The sequence below is a fragment of the Coenobita brevimanus genome, chromosome 71 (genome assembly GCF_032717465.1).
Source record: "Coenobita brevimanus isolate Jiangsu-jjx chromosome 71, ASM3271746v2, whole genome shotgun sequence".
Classification (NCBI taxonomy): domain Eukaryota; kingdom Metazoa; phylum Arthropoda; class Malacostraca; order Decapoda; family Coenobitidae; genus Coenobita; species Coenobita brevimanus.
Window position 1 is genome coordinate 6,074,959 of NC_137024.1, and position 16,256 is coordinate 6,091,214.

Sequence of the window (16,256 nt, forward strand, 5' to 3'; positions counted from 1 at the left end):
TGAAGCGTACATTTACTGTAACATAAGTAAAGTATTGTTACGCTGATTTATTAATAGAGTACATTATTGTTTGTATCAATACTCTCTCTTTCATTATACACAAGAACGAACAAAAGAATGTTCAAACACGAGCATCTCTCTGGTGGTGGCTTCCCTTCCTTGTGAATTATCTTACCAAACTCCATCCCACTACCCTCATGAGCGGGTGCGAGCGAGAGACGTGGGTGGGGGGGAAGGTAGACTCACTCTCACTTACTCATGACTCGCTTCTTAACAACCGGATGCTTGCTGTATAACCTGGAGCTATCATACGGATAATTTTATGTAGTGGCAGATGGGGGCGTTCACCATCCACTCACTCAATGAAGTGCTGCTTTCTGGTGACTGCCCTTTCCTCTCTTCCTTTTCTCCTTCCTTCCTTCCTCTTCTGTTTTTCTTTCCTTCATTCTTTCCTCTTCCTTCTGTCTCTGGGTGACTCTACACTGAGTGACAAACCAAACGGTTTCCTGTACACCACGAAACCATTTACTGTGCTGGGTGGTAATCATATACACTAACCAAATTATGGTGCCTGGTGGTTTAGTGGGTTATTAAGGCACTCCAATCGGACTGAGCCAGTGCAGGTTTATATCCAAGGGGTGGTTGGGGTTTATTGCTCATGTAATGCCACTCATGGATGAGTGAGGCTGGTCACTCTCATCTTAAATGATAAGACCACCTTGCCTAGCCCCGGGTTCCAACGCTCCTCATGGGACAACATAGGATTAGATGATGATGATGATTACCATACCACTGTATCATTCAGTTACAGCCTGGATGTGCCAAAAACTGGATTTTCCAAACTCTGATAACTGAGTTTTCACTGTACGCGAACAAATACACATGCAAACACGCAGTCACTGACTAATCTTCTCGGGAGGCAAAGGTAACACTCTCTCTTTGTTGTTCTTGTTTTGCGGAACAATGACTTACCGAATCAGCAATCTTTTACCGAATCGGCACTTTTAATTGGAAAATACAACTTTTATCACCATACAGGTTCAAACACACCTATTTATCTTAAATCCAGTAAAAAAAAAAATTGTGCTTAAACTATTAATATAAAATCAGGATTCGGTGTGAAAACGTGCTGAAGTTAGTGAGTATTTTTCCTTTAGATCGCCAACACGTCTTGATGGGTTTCTATTTTGCATAAACATTGATTTAAAGTGCAAATAAATGCATCTGCATTTTAAATCAACATTTATACAAAACAGAAGTCTGTCAAGGTGAGTTAAGACGCTAAAGGCAAAACACTTCCACTAACTTTAGCACATGTTTGCTCTGAATCCTGATTTTTTTCAATAATAATTACATCAAATAAAATTTTTTGACATATTTTTGATAATTCCCGATGTCACTATCCAAGGAAGGGGGGAAGAGGGAGGGGGAGGCCGAGGATGAGATGGAGGGATGGGGTGGAGAGGTATATGAGAGAGGGGGGTGTCAGTTGGGAGCAGGGCAGTGAAATGGCGGGGGACAGGGCGGCTTGGAGGCGATTTGTTTGTGGCCACCCCAAACGGGATTGAGGCGTCTGGCAATAGATAGATAGATAGACTATCCAAGGAAAAACTGCCACTCTTCACCAGATTATTTAATTTTCGACATCAAAGTCGGTCTACTAAACTCCGTTCATTTTATGTGCCCTCTGTGTCACTAAAAGGAAGGGAGAAATTATAACAACAATATTTTTGTCACTGCTACAAGGAAGAGAGGCTGTATTATAATCAAAGAAAATAAAGAAATGGTGTGCTGAGTCTACCATCTCAGTTTGGGGACGGTTATTATTCTTTCCTTCCTTAAATATCAATAAGCTTTATTTTACATCCATTTCATGTATTTGTCAATCAAAACAAAATAAACAGTGTTTTGAGAAACATGTAACGATTCTTCATTAAGAAATATTAGCACGATACGGCTGAAGATCGTACGTTACAATTATAAACAATAACAAACTCACGTGTGTCTACTGCCCTGGTGGACCTACTGCACAAAGATCATGGAAAACCATCGCAGAGAAAAATGGACAGTGCCTAGACTGAAGTATTTCCTTAAGTCTAGACGAATACCCTGTTCAGGGTACACCACTGGCATGTTGTTTTGAGTTTTTGTACAGTATTTTGGAGCCCTCAGGATCATCGGATTTCGGCCGGCAGTCTCGTCTCTGCACGATTTCGGCTTTAAACATTGTACAATTTTCATATGAAAAACTGCATAGATTTTCTTCAGCATTTTGGAGATGAAGCATTGTACTTTTAGAAAGCTAAATTATATGGGTTTCAAACAAAATGTGCACCTAGAGACTTGTGAATATGTGATGAATGCTCTCACATCCAGTGTGCTTTCATGGCTTCTACAGTAACGCTTCCTGCATTTACCGCATTAAAACATATCTAGGAAATTAGTATAACTACTAAAGAATAATATGAGAACTTATGTATGGTATATCATTAAATATCAAGGGAGAGATTTTTAAAGATATGCAATTTCTGTGGTCTCTGCATGAGTAGCCTGACTTCCATATTGAACTAGCTGGCGATCATTGGCAACTCTTGAGTTAGTGACGGTGGGAATTAGGAGTGTATGATCCTATATGATTATAAAAATTATACCAGTAATACTTTTCAATTAAAAGTGCTGATTCGGTAAATGACTGCCGATTCGGTAATTTGTTACATCCTTTGTTTTCATGTTCGGTTCAGGTGGTTAACATCTCCATCCTCTCCATTTGTGAGTAACGTGTGTATGATGATTTCTGTGCTGATAATGAAGTTCCAGCTTTAACCTGCCACGTGCCAGCTATTTTTAGCCATATGGGTTGCCCCAGATCCGGCCATTTTTTTATTTTTTTATTTTTTTGGCTAATATGATAGATTTTGATGTGCAAAACAACGAATTTCACCATTAAAATGCTCACTGAGGCTTGGAAATGGGTTTTATTGAGTCCCGCATACTCGCGTACAGGTACAGCCGCTCTCTCACGCTTACCACATGTGAGAGAAAACTGTTTTCTACGTAAGGTATACTCAGCTATTTATGCTGAAAAGGTAGAGCAATGTTCAGTACACTTTTCTGATTACTTATTACTTCAACATCTATCACAATTTGCATGTCTTTCTCACTATGAATGCATTATCTTACACTTACTTAAAGACAGGTACAACCTGATTTCATAACATACAGTTCCGGCACTTACGAGAAGGTATTTACAACTTGACTTCACTATATAGTCCGTACACTTACAAGTAAATATTTACAACTTACACTTACATGAAAATATTTACAAAATGCCTTCACTATGTACAGCACTGGGTGAGGCACACAGGCAGAGTGAGGCAGAGCGAGCATGAGGGGGGGAACGAGTGAGTTTATGGCCTTGACAGCCTGGGGGATGGTAGAGGAACAGTTACTATACATGCCTGCCAATTTTTACCTGCAAATCTTTAAGAATGCGGTCACAGTGAATTTTTTTATTTTAAACCATTTTAAAACGGCACTGGCACTGGCCGTGGAATTATGTCAGACCATTTTAAAATGGCACTGGCACACGGTGGGTTAATACTGGCAAAAATTTTGCTAGCATTATCACATACTGTGTGTAAGGCACTCTCACTCAATCCAGTGGCATGGCCAATCACCAATGTTTTACAGCCTTTATCTTATCTCTGCAATACTTCAAGCTTCTTGTCCAAACTTAATGCCCTCCTTTGTCTTTTGGATGCAGTACCAGCTTTACTTTTATTAGCTGAATGCTTACTAGCAATGAAAAAAGATTAGCAAAATCATATACCAAGACAGACAACTGACGGGACTGGGAGAGACTGCTGTGCACACCACCTCGCAGCAGCTTGTAAAGCTAGTGCGAAGCAGCAAGAGCTTCATGGTCACATCATGTGTTGTTTCAAATACACTGCACAATTTAAGTGAATTTACCCCACTTATGACCTTGCCTTCTTTACTATTAAAAAAAAAAAAAAAAAAAAAAAAAAAACAATGCGAGTTAACTGTATGTTCAAACTTCAAAGCATTTTCCATTTTCAATATTGTTCTGCCTCACACGTGCAGCACAACCTTCGCACTTTGCGAGTCACTGGCACACACAGATTCCTGGTTACACTTTTCATTCTTCTGTATATAATGCACAGTGCTCTCATTAACCTTAAAGACATGGCTGCCTGCAGTGTTTGACATGCCTTCCCTCACCTTATCAAACACTTTCACTTTCTCCACCAAAGTCATCACCTTCTGCAGCTCAGAGGTGTTCTCAGCAAGAGACACTGCTGCTCTCCTAGGGCCCATAATATTCACAATAAGGTACAGCACAAAAATAAAATTAAAGAAAGAACACAGGCACACAAACATGTATCAGAGATCTTGGCACAAGTATAGTTGTACGTGGCAGTGCTTACTGCATGACCAAGGTAGTGAGCTGCCTGAGTAGGACAGACAAGGAGGGCAAGAGAGCACACCACATGGAAAAACGCAGAAAGGGGTGCATGGGTGGGAATATGGCGTCATGTGGAACCCTATCAATGCTTTCACATGCTTCTCAAATGTTCATGAAGTGACCATCTGGACTCCATGAATATCCGAACTTGACAATTTGGGGCCATGCAAATATGAAAGGACTACTGTGCAAGTCTTTTTCTGATATCCAATTATATTACTATATCCACATTCAATTACAAAAGAACTGCCCAAGTAAAGTTTCACTGCTACCCACAAAGCCAATCAGCCAGAGCCCCTTAATTCACACTAACACTTTTATGGAATAAGTTTAGATATTTTGGGACACATCCCTTACTTACCACAAGAACTGCCTGTAAATGAAAACAATAATCAAAGGCCATGATTTGATATACACTACATAAATCAGGGTCAGATCATCATTCAATGGGGTCTCAATGTGGTGGTAGCAATGGGCTAAACAAACTTACTAACCTTTGGCCAAGATGTAATATATGCTACATCAACAAGCGTAAGAGCATCATTCAGTGGGTCCTCAGAGGTGGTGGTCAACAGTGCAATAGGATGTGATGAATCTACTCCAAATTTTGCCCGAATGAGTCTCTTCAGCTGAGCTACGCTAACACCTGCTGGGCACTGCAAGTACCTAACATGCTCCTCGTTGTGGATCTGTAGATACAAAATAATCATTAATTTCTCATTTCCCTCTATCACAATGGCATTCAGCTATAACCAAATTTATAATGTACAATGGCATTCAGCTATTTAAATAATTTATCCATCCATCATCCAATCCTACATTGCCCCATAAGGAGGGTAGGAGCCCGGGGCTAGGCAAGTTGGTCCTGACATTTAAGATGAGTGACCAGCCTCACTCATCCCTGAGTGGCATTATGTGAGCAATAAACCCCAACCACCCCTTGGATATAAACCTTCACTGGCTCAATCGGATTGGAATGCCGTAATTACCCATTAAATCACCAGGTGCCAAAATTTGGTTATATGGTTACCACCCAGCATAGTAAATGGTTTCCTGGTGTACAGGAAACCATTGGCCTGTCATTCAGTGCAGAGTCACCCATAGGCAGCGAGCTACATGCAGAGTGCAACAGAGGTGAGTTTCAAGCAGAGCTCAAGTGAGAAAAGAATACGCAGTGTTAAGAAATTAGATTTCAGAGTGCAAATGATTAAGAGCAGTGCAACACTGGATTACTGTAGGTGCTTCAGGTGCACCCTATTACTGTCAGAGTCTGAGAGGAGGCGAGTTATTCATCGCGAAGGCCACATTTCATTTATTTCATGCTTTCTGTCCCTTATTTGTGTGAATAGGGTCTTAAATAAGTGTATGCATGTCCAGTAGGGAGTTATGTAGGTGGTTTTCTGAGTTCGGCTGGGTTAGGGTCCATAATTACCAATACAGGAGGTAGGATCCCAGCATCCAGACGATCCCACTTTCCGGACATGCCTTTGGCTGTACAGTATTACATAAGATATTGGGGAGATTACTGTATGACGGTCTCACCCAGTCCAACATGGTTCCCGTGCCTGGGAAAGTGACGTGGTTGAGATGTTCTCCAATTAAGTACGGGCAGCTGGTCACGTGATGCGCAAGTGGGGCTTGTTTTTGTCTCTCACCACAGCATCGTGGACACACTTATCATGTGTTGCACTCAGCATTTGCTCCTAGGTTATTGCCTCTCCTTACGTAACCACGCCTAGGAATCCGTCTGCCAACCCCTTGAAGTGTCGCCATCTACCTCAGGATACTAAGCTGAAGATAACTGAGCTGCTGGAGATAACAAGCTCAGAAACACACACGTTCAAGGTGTGGAAATTTGTTTTGGTGCCAAAATAGATCTAGGCTGATGTTTTTAGGGGCACTTTTCAATGATTTTGTGAAAATATTAATTTTTTCCATAAGGTCTTGCGTTGGTCCAAGACGTTTTTCATCCCAGATGGGACGTTTTTCATCCCAGATGGGACCCTCAGATGACAAAATTACCGTTTTGGATGCGAGGGTACATTATATATATACTGTACTGTATACATATACAGTAATCCCTGTACTTTCCGGACACCCACTTTCCGGACACCCCACTTACCGGACATTGTGGGCCTGGACCTTCGGAACCCAAAAATGGCCAAAAAAAGAAAAAAATCCCAAAAAAATCCGAATTTTTTCCCCACACGTAATTTGAAATTGCCGTGTGGCGTCGAACAGCTGTTACAACATGGACCCTTCACTCCTTCCTTCATCCCATCTTCCCCCTCCCCTGTCAGGGTTGCCATTTGGTATTTTTCATTACCAAATGTGGGCCACTTTGGTAATGAAAAATTTGTTTGGTAATGAATCAGAATAATGCAATACCAAACAAATTTTTTACATGTGTGAGGATACACAGGATGGAGATGGTGGATTATTTGCTCTCTCTGATTAATCTGCTGGCCTATATAGCGTGAAAATAATCAACATGCTGTTAATTATAAGAAGTGATTAAATGAACTTCCACTTGTATATATAAATAGTGAAGAATAAATGCTAGCTTTAAGAATCTGGTAATGAAAGGTTAAATTTGGTAATGAAAACTGAGGAGTTTGGTAATATGGCCGTTGCAATCTGGCAACTCTGTTACCCCATCATCAATAGTCACAGACCGAGTCTGATCGAGAGCAGATGCTTATCGTAATGGGAGCCACGTGCTCGTTTTTTGTGAATAAACAGTGAATAAACTGCAATACCCCGCCAACAGACGACACAGGAATTTACAGTGTTGTGCAGTGTTAAGAAATTAGAATTTAGAGTGCATAGGATTAACTGTGGAGTGCACACTGGCGGTTGAAACTAGCAGTTAAAACTGGTGTGGTGCAATTAACAATGTGCAGTGCTAAACAATTATAACTCAGTGCAAAGAATTACTGTAAGTGCAGCACAACAATGGATAACTGTACATGCTTCACAAGCATTTTCACCACTGCCAAAGCCAGAGAAGGCAGCCACAGACATGCTGTAAATACCCTGGCTTCCTTTTCATTTATTTCATGCTTTATGTCCATTATTGGTGTGATATGTGCTATGCATGTCCGGTAGGGAGTTATTTAGGTGGCTTTCAAAATCAGGTTGGGTTAGGGTCCTTAAGTACCAGTCTAGGAGCCAGGGACTTGTTGTCAGTACCCAGAATGTTTAATATTGTATAAACTCACCTCTAAAACCTCATTCTTTGTTTCTTTTGCATTTATTTCAGTCTTTTATGTCCCTTATTGGTGTGATTTGGGTCTTAAATAGGTGCTATGCATGTCCAGTAGGGAGTTGTATAGGTGTTTTTCTGAGTCACGGTAAGTTAGGGTCCATAAGTACAAGTGCAGGAGGCTGGGGCCCACTTTCCGGATGGGACCACTTTCCAGACATGTTTTTGGCTCTATTACATTGGAAAGTGGAGGGATTACTGTAGATCATCATCATCATCATCATCAGCCATTTGAGTATCCACTGCAGGACCGGCCTATCCCGACCGAAGTCAGACGATACAACCAATGTATCTCTACCACGTGGCTTAGGCTGTCTGGTTCAGATTGTATGTAGGGTGAGAAGCGCTTGTAAGTGTAATTGTAGTGTCGGAGTGGCTTTGGCTGTGTGTGTACTCTGTGAAACAAGTGTAATCGGCCCGCGCAAGCTGACTGAGTGCAAGCATACTTTATAGTAAGTGACACTGGTTCAACCACAGCACCCCTTGTGTCCGCCAATGCAGTACGTTGCTGGGTGAATATATATACAGTAACCCCTCCAATATCCGACGTAATAGAACCATAGGCAGGTCCGGATACTGGTCCTGTCCGGATATTGGGCCCCAGCTTATGGACTTGTACTTATGGACCCTAACTCAGAGAAACACCTATACAACTCCCTCTGGACATGCATAGCACCTATTTAAGACCCAAATCAAACCAGTAAGGCACATAAATGACTGAAATAAATGCAAAAGAAGCATAAAATGAGGGTTTAGAAGTAAGTTCATACAATATTAAACATTCTGGTTACTGGCTCCTGGACTGGTACTTATGGACCCTAACCTAGCCTAACTCAGAAAAACACCTTCCTACTGCACATGCATAGCTCCTAACACCCTATTCACACCAATAAAGGACATCAAAGAGTGAAATGAGGTGTTTGAGGTAAGTATAGTATGGAAAAAAGTACAGTATGAAACATTCTGCCTACTTACAGCAAGTCCATGGCCACCTCGATGAATAACCGCCTCCTCTCGGACTCTGACAGTAAGAAGGATTTCCTGAAGCACTTCCAGTACACTGTTCATGAAGTCTTGCACCGAACTTAGTCAATCGCACTCAGAAGTCCGTTCTCTTCACAGTGCGCACTCGTCTAACTAATGCTCCATTGTAACTTACTAAGTGTTGCACTCTGCACTTTAACTTTTCCCATTCTTCTAATAATTTTCTAAAGCAAAGACAAACAAGTCTATTTACATTAAATTTTGTTCCAAATTAGTCTTTTCACTCACAACTGTAAATCCTTAACACAACACACTGTTTTTTTCAATGCACAACACTGTAAATTCCCGTGTGGTCTAGTGGAGAAGTTCTTGTTGTTTATTCACTGTCAGAGTCCGAGAGTATCACTGGCAGGTGACCTAGGGGTGCGTCGCTGGGTCGTGGTGATGGCGTACCCACTGCAGACGACTCTGAAGACAGATGCAAACTCACGTCGAGCGGTGACTCCACTGTGGCTGCTGTGCTGGGCTGTGGCTCGGAGCATGAGGGCCTGTCTTGGGGAGGCAACGGAGCGGAGCCAGGGCTGGGCACAGCGGGGGTCACGGGCCTGAAAAAACTGTCAATGGTTGATTGACGCAATGACCGACGATTCTGACGATTGATGATGCGCTGCCTGAAAGCACGCACTTCCTCCACAAGCCCCAAGGGCCCCATCTCCCTGTCGCAGTCCAGGTGTTCCAGGTAGTCTAGGATGAACTCTAGGTGTTCCCGGAGTGCGCTCAGCTTAGGGATGGCTGGAGTAGTGTCCTGGTGAGAGGAGTCCGCATCATCGTCGCCTTCCTCGTCGGAATCTTCAAGCTCGGTACTGACACCTGCAACTGAAGACGCGATCTTGATATCAGACAATGTCTGATACCTAGGATCGCCCTCGTCGTCATCCAACCACTCACGAACATTGTCCACATCAACATCGTCGCCGTGCGTACGTAGCCGTGCATGGAAGTCATCCACGTCAAACCCTAGAAAATCGTACTACACGTCCGTTCCGTGAAGCAGATGAGACCAACCATTTTCCAGAGTCTTGACAAGGACTTCCTTCCATGCACTAGCCCAGTTGTAGAGTGCAGACTTGATGTTGTAGTGGCGAAGGTTTTCCAAAGTCCGCTGGCCTCATGTGCCCCGTCCCTCCCTGCGCTCGTCCTCATCCTCGAGAATAACCATCACCTCGTCCAGGAACTTCCGTCGGTATAGGCGCTTTGTTGCCACAATCACTCCTTGGTCCATTGGTTGGATGCGAACAGTCGTATTAGGTGGCAGAAACATGCACCTAATCCGGCCATTCTCAGCCACCAAGTCCTTGTCGCACGGGTGGGCAGGTGCATTGTCGAGGAGAAGGAGGGCCTTTACCTGGTCGCGCGGGATTCCCAGTGTCTTCGTCTGGTAATTGATGACCTCCTTGACGAAGTGGCGGTGGAACGAGTCTTTGAAGATCACAGCTGTAAACCATGCCTTCAAAGAATGGTACCAGACGACAGGAAAAGACATCCATCACCCCACGAAGACACAGAGGCTGCTTTGCACGGCCAACAACAACAGGCTTAAGCCGGTGCATGCTGTTAGCATCGGCACAACACAAAGCAGATATCCATTCCTTGGAGTGCTTGCGGCCAAGTACACGCTTCTCTGTCTCCTCGGCTAGAGTGTTCGTAGGCAAAGAGCGATAGAATAAACCAGTTTCGTCAGCGTTGTAGACTTGACCGAGAGTGAGGCCCTCCCTGTCGATCAAGCCCTTCACCTTGTCCCAAAACTCGTCAACTCCATCCTCATTAGCGTCCAAAGCTTCGCCATGAGCTTTACGGTTGGTAAGGCCACGCCGTAACTTGAATGCAAAAGAGCCAACCCTCAGATGCCTTGAAGTCTAGGTCGTCGTGAAGCCTGGCGAACTTCTCAGCAGCAGCCTTCAGCTCCGTTCCACATACCATCACACCAGCAGCACGTTGCTGTTGATACCAAATCAACGTGGAGCGGTCGATTTCAGCAAACTTGGGAGTAAGCATCACCTTCCTCTCCACGTTGTGTTTGCTTCTCGACGAGAAGTCAGCCGTGTACTGCATGAGTTTGTCTCGGGATCTCTTAACATCGAACAAAGTAGATCAGGCCAGGTTGAACTCGCAGAGGATGCGGGAAGAAGACCACCCCGCATCTACTTTTTCCAATATCTCCCATTTCTTCTCCAGAGTCAACACCACTCTCTTCCTTTTCTCAGGTGGCGGGGCCATCATCACACACACTAAGAGGAGGCCTGAGAGCAGCAGGAGTGCCTGCAGCAGGTAAGGCACCACCACAAAAGCGAGCACGTGGGCAGCCATAACAACGAGCATGCACTCGCGACGAGAGACAGGCGGAAAGTGGGGAGGATGCAGCGGCGCTCTATCGGGCGTTGGAGGAATGACGCGCCACAACAATGCTCTCCTGCGCTGCGAGCGGCAAGTTCAAAATACGGGCGGGAAAAATTCGTTTTATTTATTTATTTTTTTTTTTTTGCAGTTTTCGGACCATTTTGGGAATGTTGGATCCCGGGACGATTATGTCCGGTTAGTGGCGATGTTCCGATATTGGGCGTTCGGATATTAGAGGGATTACTGTATATATATATATTTATATATATATATATGCCATATATATGCAGTATAGACACTGAATATATACATATCGTTTGTATATATATATATATGTATATATATATATATATATATATATACACACTGTATATATATATATATATATATATATATATATATATATATATATATATATACCGTATATATATATATATATATATATATATATATATATATATATATATATATATATATATATATATATATATATATATATATATATATATATATATATATATATATATATATATATATATATATATACCGTATATATATATATATATACCGTACATATATATATATATATATATATATATACTATAATACACACACACATATATATGTGTATATATATACAGTACATATATATATATATGAGGCGTCTAGAACCAAAGGGGCATCGGCGCCAAAATGTACTTTTGAGTTATAACGCTTTAAAGTTGTGTTTATCGGAACATCATAGCCAGAAGGCAATAAACAAACCTTTTGTACATCAAAATGATCATCAGCGCCTATGCTCTACATGTCAAGCCAAAAAAACAAAACAATAATGACTGTAACCACAAAATAGGCAGTAAACCAAACCCCCAATTTATAAGTGGGCATAATAACATATTGTAGGGATTTAAAAACATAGCAGAAAAAACATAAACGAATGTATTAATGTACAAAACTTTATTAACTGAAGATTCCAGTTCACTTATTATTAATAAACGAATAATTATTACTGTAATTTCACGTTTTTTACAACTAAAACTGAAATCAATGCAGTTATTATTTTTCCTCTACCATAATAGATTGAAATATTAACACTAAAAAAAAAAAAAGTAGTGTAGTGCTTAAGTAAATTGAGAAGGGGCAGTGGGGGGTTAAATGGTGGGGTCGTCATCTAGGAGATCAACATCCAACTCTGCCTCCTCGGTGCCACGTCCCCTCCCGCTGTCTCCCCTCACCACTCTTTTTTCCTCTTCCTTTCTACCTTTTTCCACTTCTCCACACACTTCTGACACTCACGAGAGGTTATAGGCACCACCTCCTCACTGTAACTATGTGATGAACTCATCTTGTCACACCCCCTTCAACCCCAATAACAACAGCTCATCTTGTCACCAATAATCCACGATAAATGGGGTAAAAATCCAATAAGTAATAATTATACACCTCAGTGAACACGATAAGGAAGCCTCATCGTCACACCGGGCGGGCCACACGCTTGCTGATTGGCTGCTCTGGGGGAGTGGCAGAGAGTGAGAATGCTGATTGGTTTGGGCTGTGTGGCTTAGATGCCTGCCTGCTCTGATTTGTTCGTCCGGCAGCATGGACAAACCCACGTGACTTTGAGCCCCTCTACCACTGTCCAGAAGGCTGAATCTTGTATGGCAACCAGTGCTGTCACTGAGAAGAGGGTTAAGCCTGTTGTCTCCCCTACCTAACTCAAAACCAGTATATTGGTGGGGATGCCCCTTTGGCTCTAGACGCCTCATATATATATACCAGTATATATATCTATCTATCTATTGCCAGACGCCTCAATCCCGTTTGGGGTGGCCACAAACAAATCGCCTCCAAGTCGCCCTGTCCCCCGCCATTTCACTGCCCTTCTCCCAACTCACATCCCTCTCTCTCATATACCTCTCCACCCCATCCCTCCATCTCATCCTCGGCCTCCCCCTCCCTCTTCCCCCCTCCACCTCACTCACATACACTCTCTTCGTCAGTCTTTCACCCTCCATCCTCTCCACATGGCCAAACCACCTCAGTGTGTTCCTCATAACGCTTCCTATCACATCCACATCCACACCACAACGCTCCTTTATATCCTCATTCGTCAGCCTGTCTCTCCATGTGACTCCACAGGCTCCTCTTAAATAACTCATTTCCACTGCTCTCACTCTTGACTTGTGACCTTCCAACAACGTCCAAGCTTCACTTCCGTACGTTAGAGTTGGTATCACAATACTGTCATGTAGTAACTTTTTCACTTCCATGCTCACTTCCCTGTTTCTTATCACTGCTTTCAAAGAACCAGCAACCTTTCTTCCCTGCTGTACCCTTTCAAGCACTTCACCCTCCAAACCTCCATCCTTACTTATCACACTACCCAAGTACTTAAACGTACTCACATTTTCCAATTCCTCACCATCCAACCTCGCTATACATTCACTGACTTCACCTCTCTCAAAGACCATCACTTTACTCTTCCCTACATTCACCTTTAGATTCCGTTTCTTACACACTCTCTCAAACTCATCCACCAAGCCTTGCAGCTCCCCTTCGTCTTCACTCAACAACACAGTATCATCTGCAAACAACAGTACAGGGAGTTTCCAAACACTATCCTCTCTCACCAGGGCCACTCCAACATCCACTACCCTACCTTGTACCTCTTTTATTACCCCATCCATGTACAGATCGAACAACCATGGAGACATGACACATCCCCGTTTCAAACCAACTTTCAAAGAGAAAAATTCACTTAGTTCACCATCCACACGCACTGCAGCCTTCGCACCATCGTACATACTCTTCACAGCATTCAACAACTTCCCATCTACTCCATATATTCTTAACACTTTCCACAATCCTTGTCTATCCACCCTGTCATATGCTTTCTCCAAATCCATGAAAGCCGCATACAACTTCTTTCCCTTCTCTAGAAACTTTTCCACTAAAGATCTAAGAATGAATATCTGATCTACACAACCTCTTCCCTTCTTAAAGCCTCCCTGTTCTTCTCCAACTTATTTCTCTGTTCTTTTTCTAACTCTGTCAATAAGTATCCTACCATTCACTTTTCCTATTATACTAAGAAGACAAATGCCCCTATGATTACCACACACTTCTTTTTCCCTTTCCTTTGTACAAGGGAATAATTATACCTGACTTCCAATCCTCCGGGACTCTACCTTCCTCCCAGGCCAATCTGCACATCTTCCACATCCATCCTACTACTATCTCTCCTCCTTGCTTCAGCATTTCACCACACACTCCATCAATTCCTGGGGCTTTCCCCGATTTAACTTTCTTCATTGCTTCCACAACTTCTATCCTACTGATTTCTTCCTGTCTTCTCACCTCCCTCCTTCTCCCAGGCATTCCCCAGCCGCTTATACTCGCATTACTTCTATGCTCTATGTTCAGCAATTCCTTAAAGTGTTCTCTCCATCTGCTCACTTTTTCTCCCATCTCCACTAGTCATCTATCATTTTTATCTTTCACTCCCCTGCTAACTTCACTTCCACCCTGTCTTACTCTTTTCACCTCTTTCCAGAACATTTTCTTACAGTCCCTCCACTTTACACTCAAATTCCTTCCAAATTCCTCATCCACTCTCTTCTTACTCTCTCTTACTAATCTTTTCACCTCTCTCTTTCTTTCTACATATAACTCTCTCTTCCGCCTCTCAACTTCTTCCACGCCCCTATTTCTCATCCATTCATTGTAAGCTTTCTTCTTTTGTGCCACAGCCTGTTTCACCTCTTCAGTCCACCACGCTGTTCCTTGCACCCCCCTCCGTCTTCTCTTCCTTCCACACACCACATCACATGCTGCACATATTTCTTCTGTAAATATCCTACACACACCTTCCACGTCTCCCATCTGCTCCAATTCATATTTGCCCAATCGTTCCTCCACTTCTCTCTCATACTCTGCCTTTTTCTCATCCTCTTGTAACCTTTCCACTCTCCTTGCAACTACTCCTTCCTCTCGTCTTTCCCTTCTTCTATTCCTCCATCTTACTTGAATTTTAATTCTTGCCACCACCAAGTAGTGGTCAGAAAGTCCACTCCCCCAGCCTCTATAAACTCTTGCATCCATTACACATCTTCGCATCCTTTCATCCACACACACATAATCAATCATTGCCTTCCTTTCATTCAGTTCACCATCCACCCTTCTCATCACTCGCCATGTATACCTGTGGATCATTTTATGCCTGAAGAGGGTATTGGCTATCACCAACCCCCTCCCAGCACAAATGTCCACTAACGCACTCCCATTCTCATCTATCTCAGCAGGCACACCCCACTCACCAACTATTCCATCCACCTTCACATTCCCAACTTTACCATTCATATCACCAATCAAAAACACTCTCTCATTCCTTCCAAACTTTTCCATGCACACTTCTACATTTGTCCAGAACTCTTCTCTCACTCTTCTAGCACGATCTTGCGTTGTCGCGTACACACACACGATCGCCCTCATTTTTATTCCAACTTTCAACTTTACCCACACAATCCTTGACCCAACACTTCCATACTGTCTTATGCTCCTCTTCCATCTTTTACTCACAACTATACATACTCCTTCCTTTGCCCTCTCATTCTCACCTACTCCTGGACATATACCCCATCCATACTCCCATTCTCTCACACTTTCTCCTCTCCATTTTGTTTCAGTTATTCCACATACATCCACTTTCGCACCCTCAAGCACCTAGACAATCTCTCTCTCTTTCACCTCATCATTCGCTCCCCTTACATTCCAAGTTCCAATTACCATGTCCTTTGTCCGCTCCTTGGTCGTCATCGTTTGGTCAGTCCTTGTCCGAGGCTTGTTGTTTGTTTTTTTTAGTTAGTTGTTTTCCGGGGAGGGGCACTAACCCTCCGCCAACCCTTTTAGTCGCCTTTTACGACAAGCAGGGATACTGGGGGAGTATTCTTGAAAAAAAAACCTACCCCCAGGGGTATAATTATATTTATATGTTGTGGTAGGTGGGGGGGCTCACCATCCACTCACTTAATGCAGTGCTGCTCACGGGTGTCTGCCCTTTCCTCTCCTCCATCCTTCTTTCCATCCATCCACTTTTGTCTTTCCTTCATTCTTTCCTCTTTCTTC

General features: G+C 42.9%; 1 protein-coding gene across 1 annotated transcript in view; it reads right to left on the minus strand.

Annotated features, from left to right (window-relative positions):
• LOC145406645 (uncharacterized) overlaps positions 1-16,256 on the minus strand; it is a 97,881-nt gene that overhangs the window by 18,950 nt on the left and 62,675 nt on the right. The window contains exon 4 of the mRNA XM_080277727.1: positions 4,981-5,160. Within this exon, the coding sequence (XP_080133853.1) occupies positions 4,981-5,160 (180 nt within the window). The remainder of the gene's footprint in view (positions 1-4,980; positions 5,161-16,256) is intronic.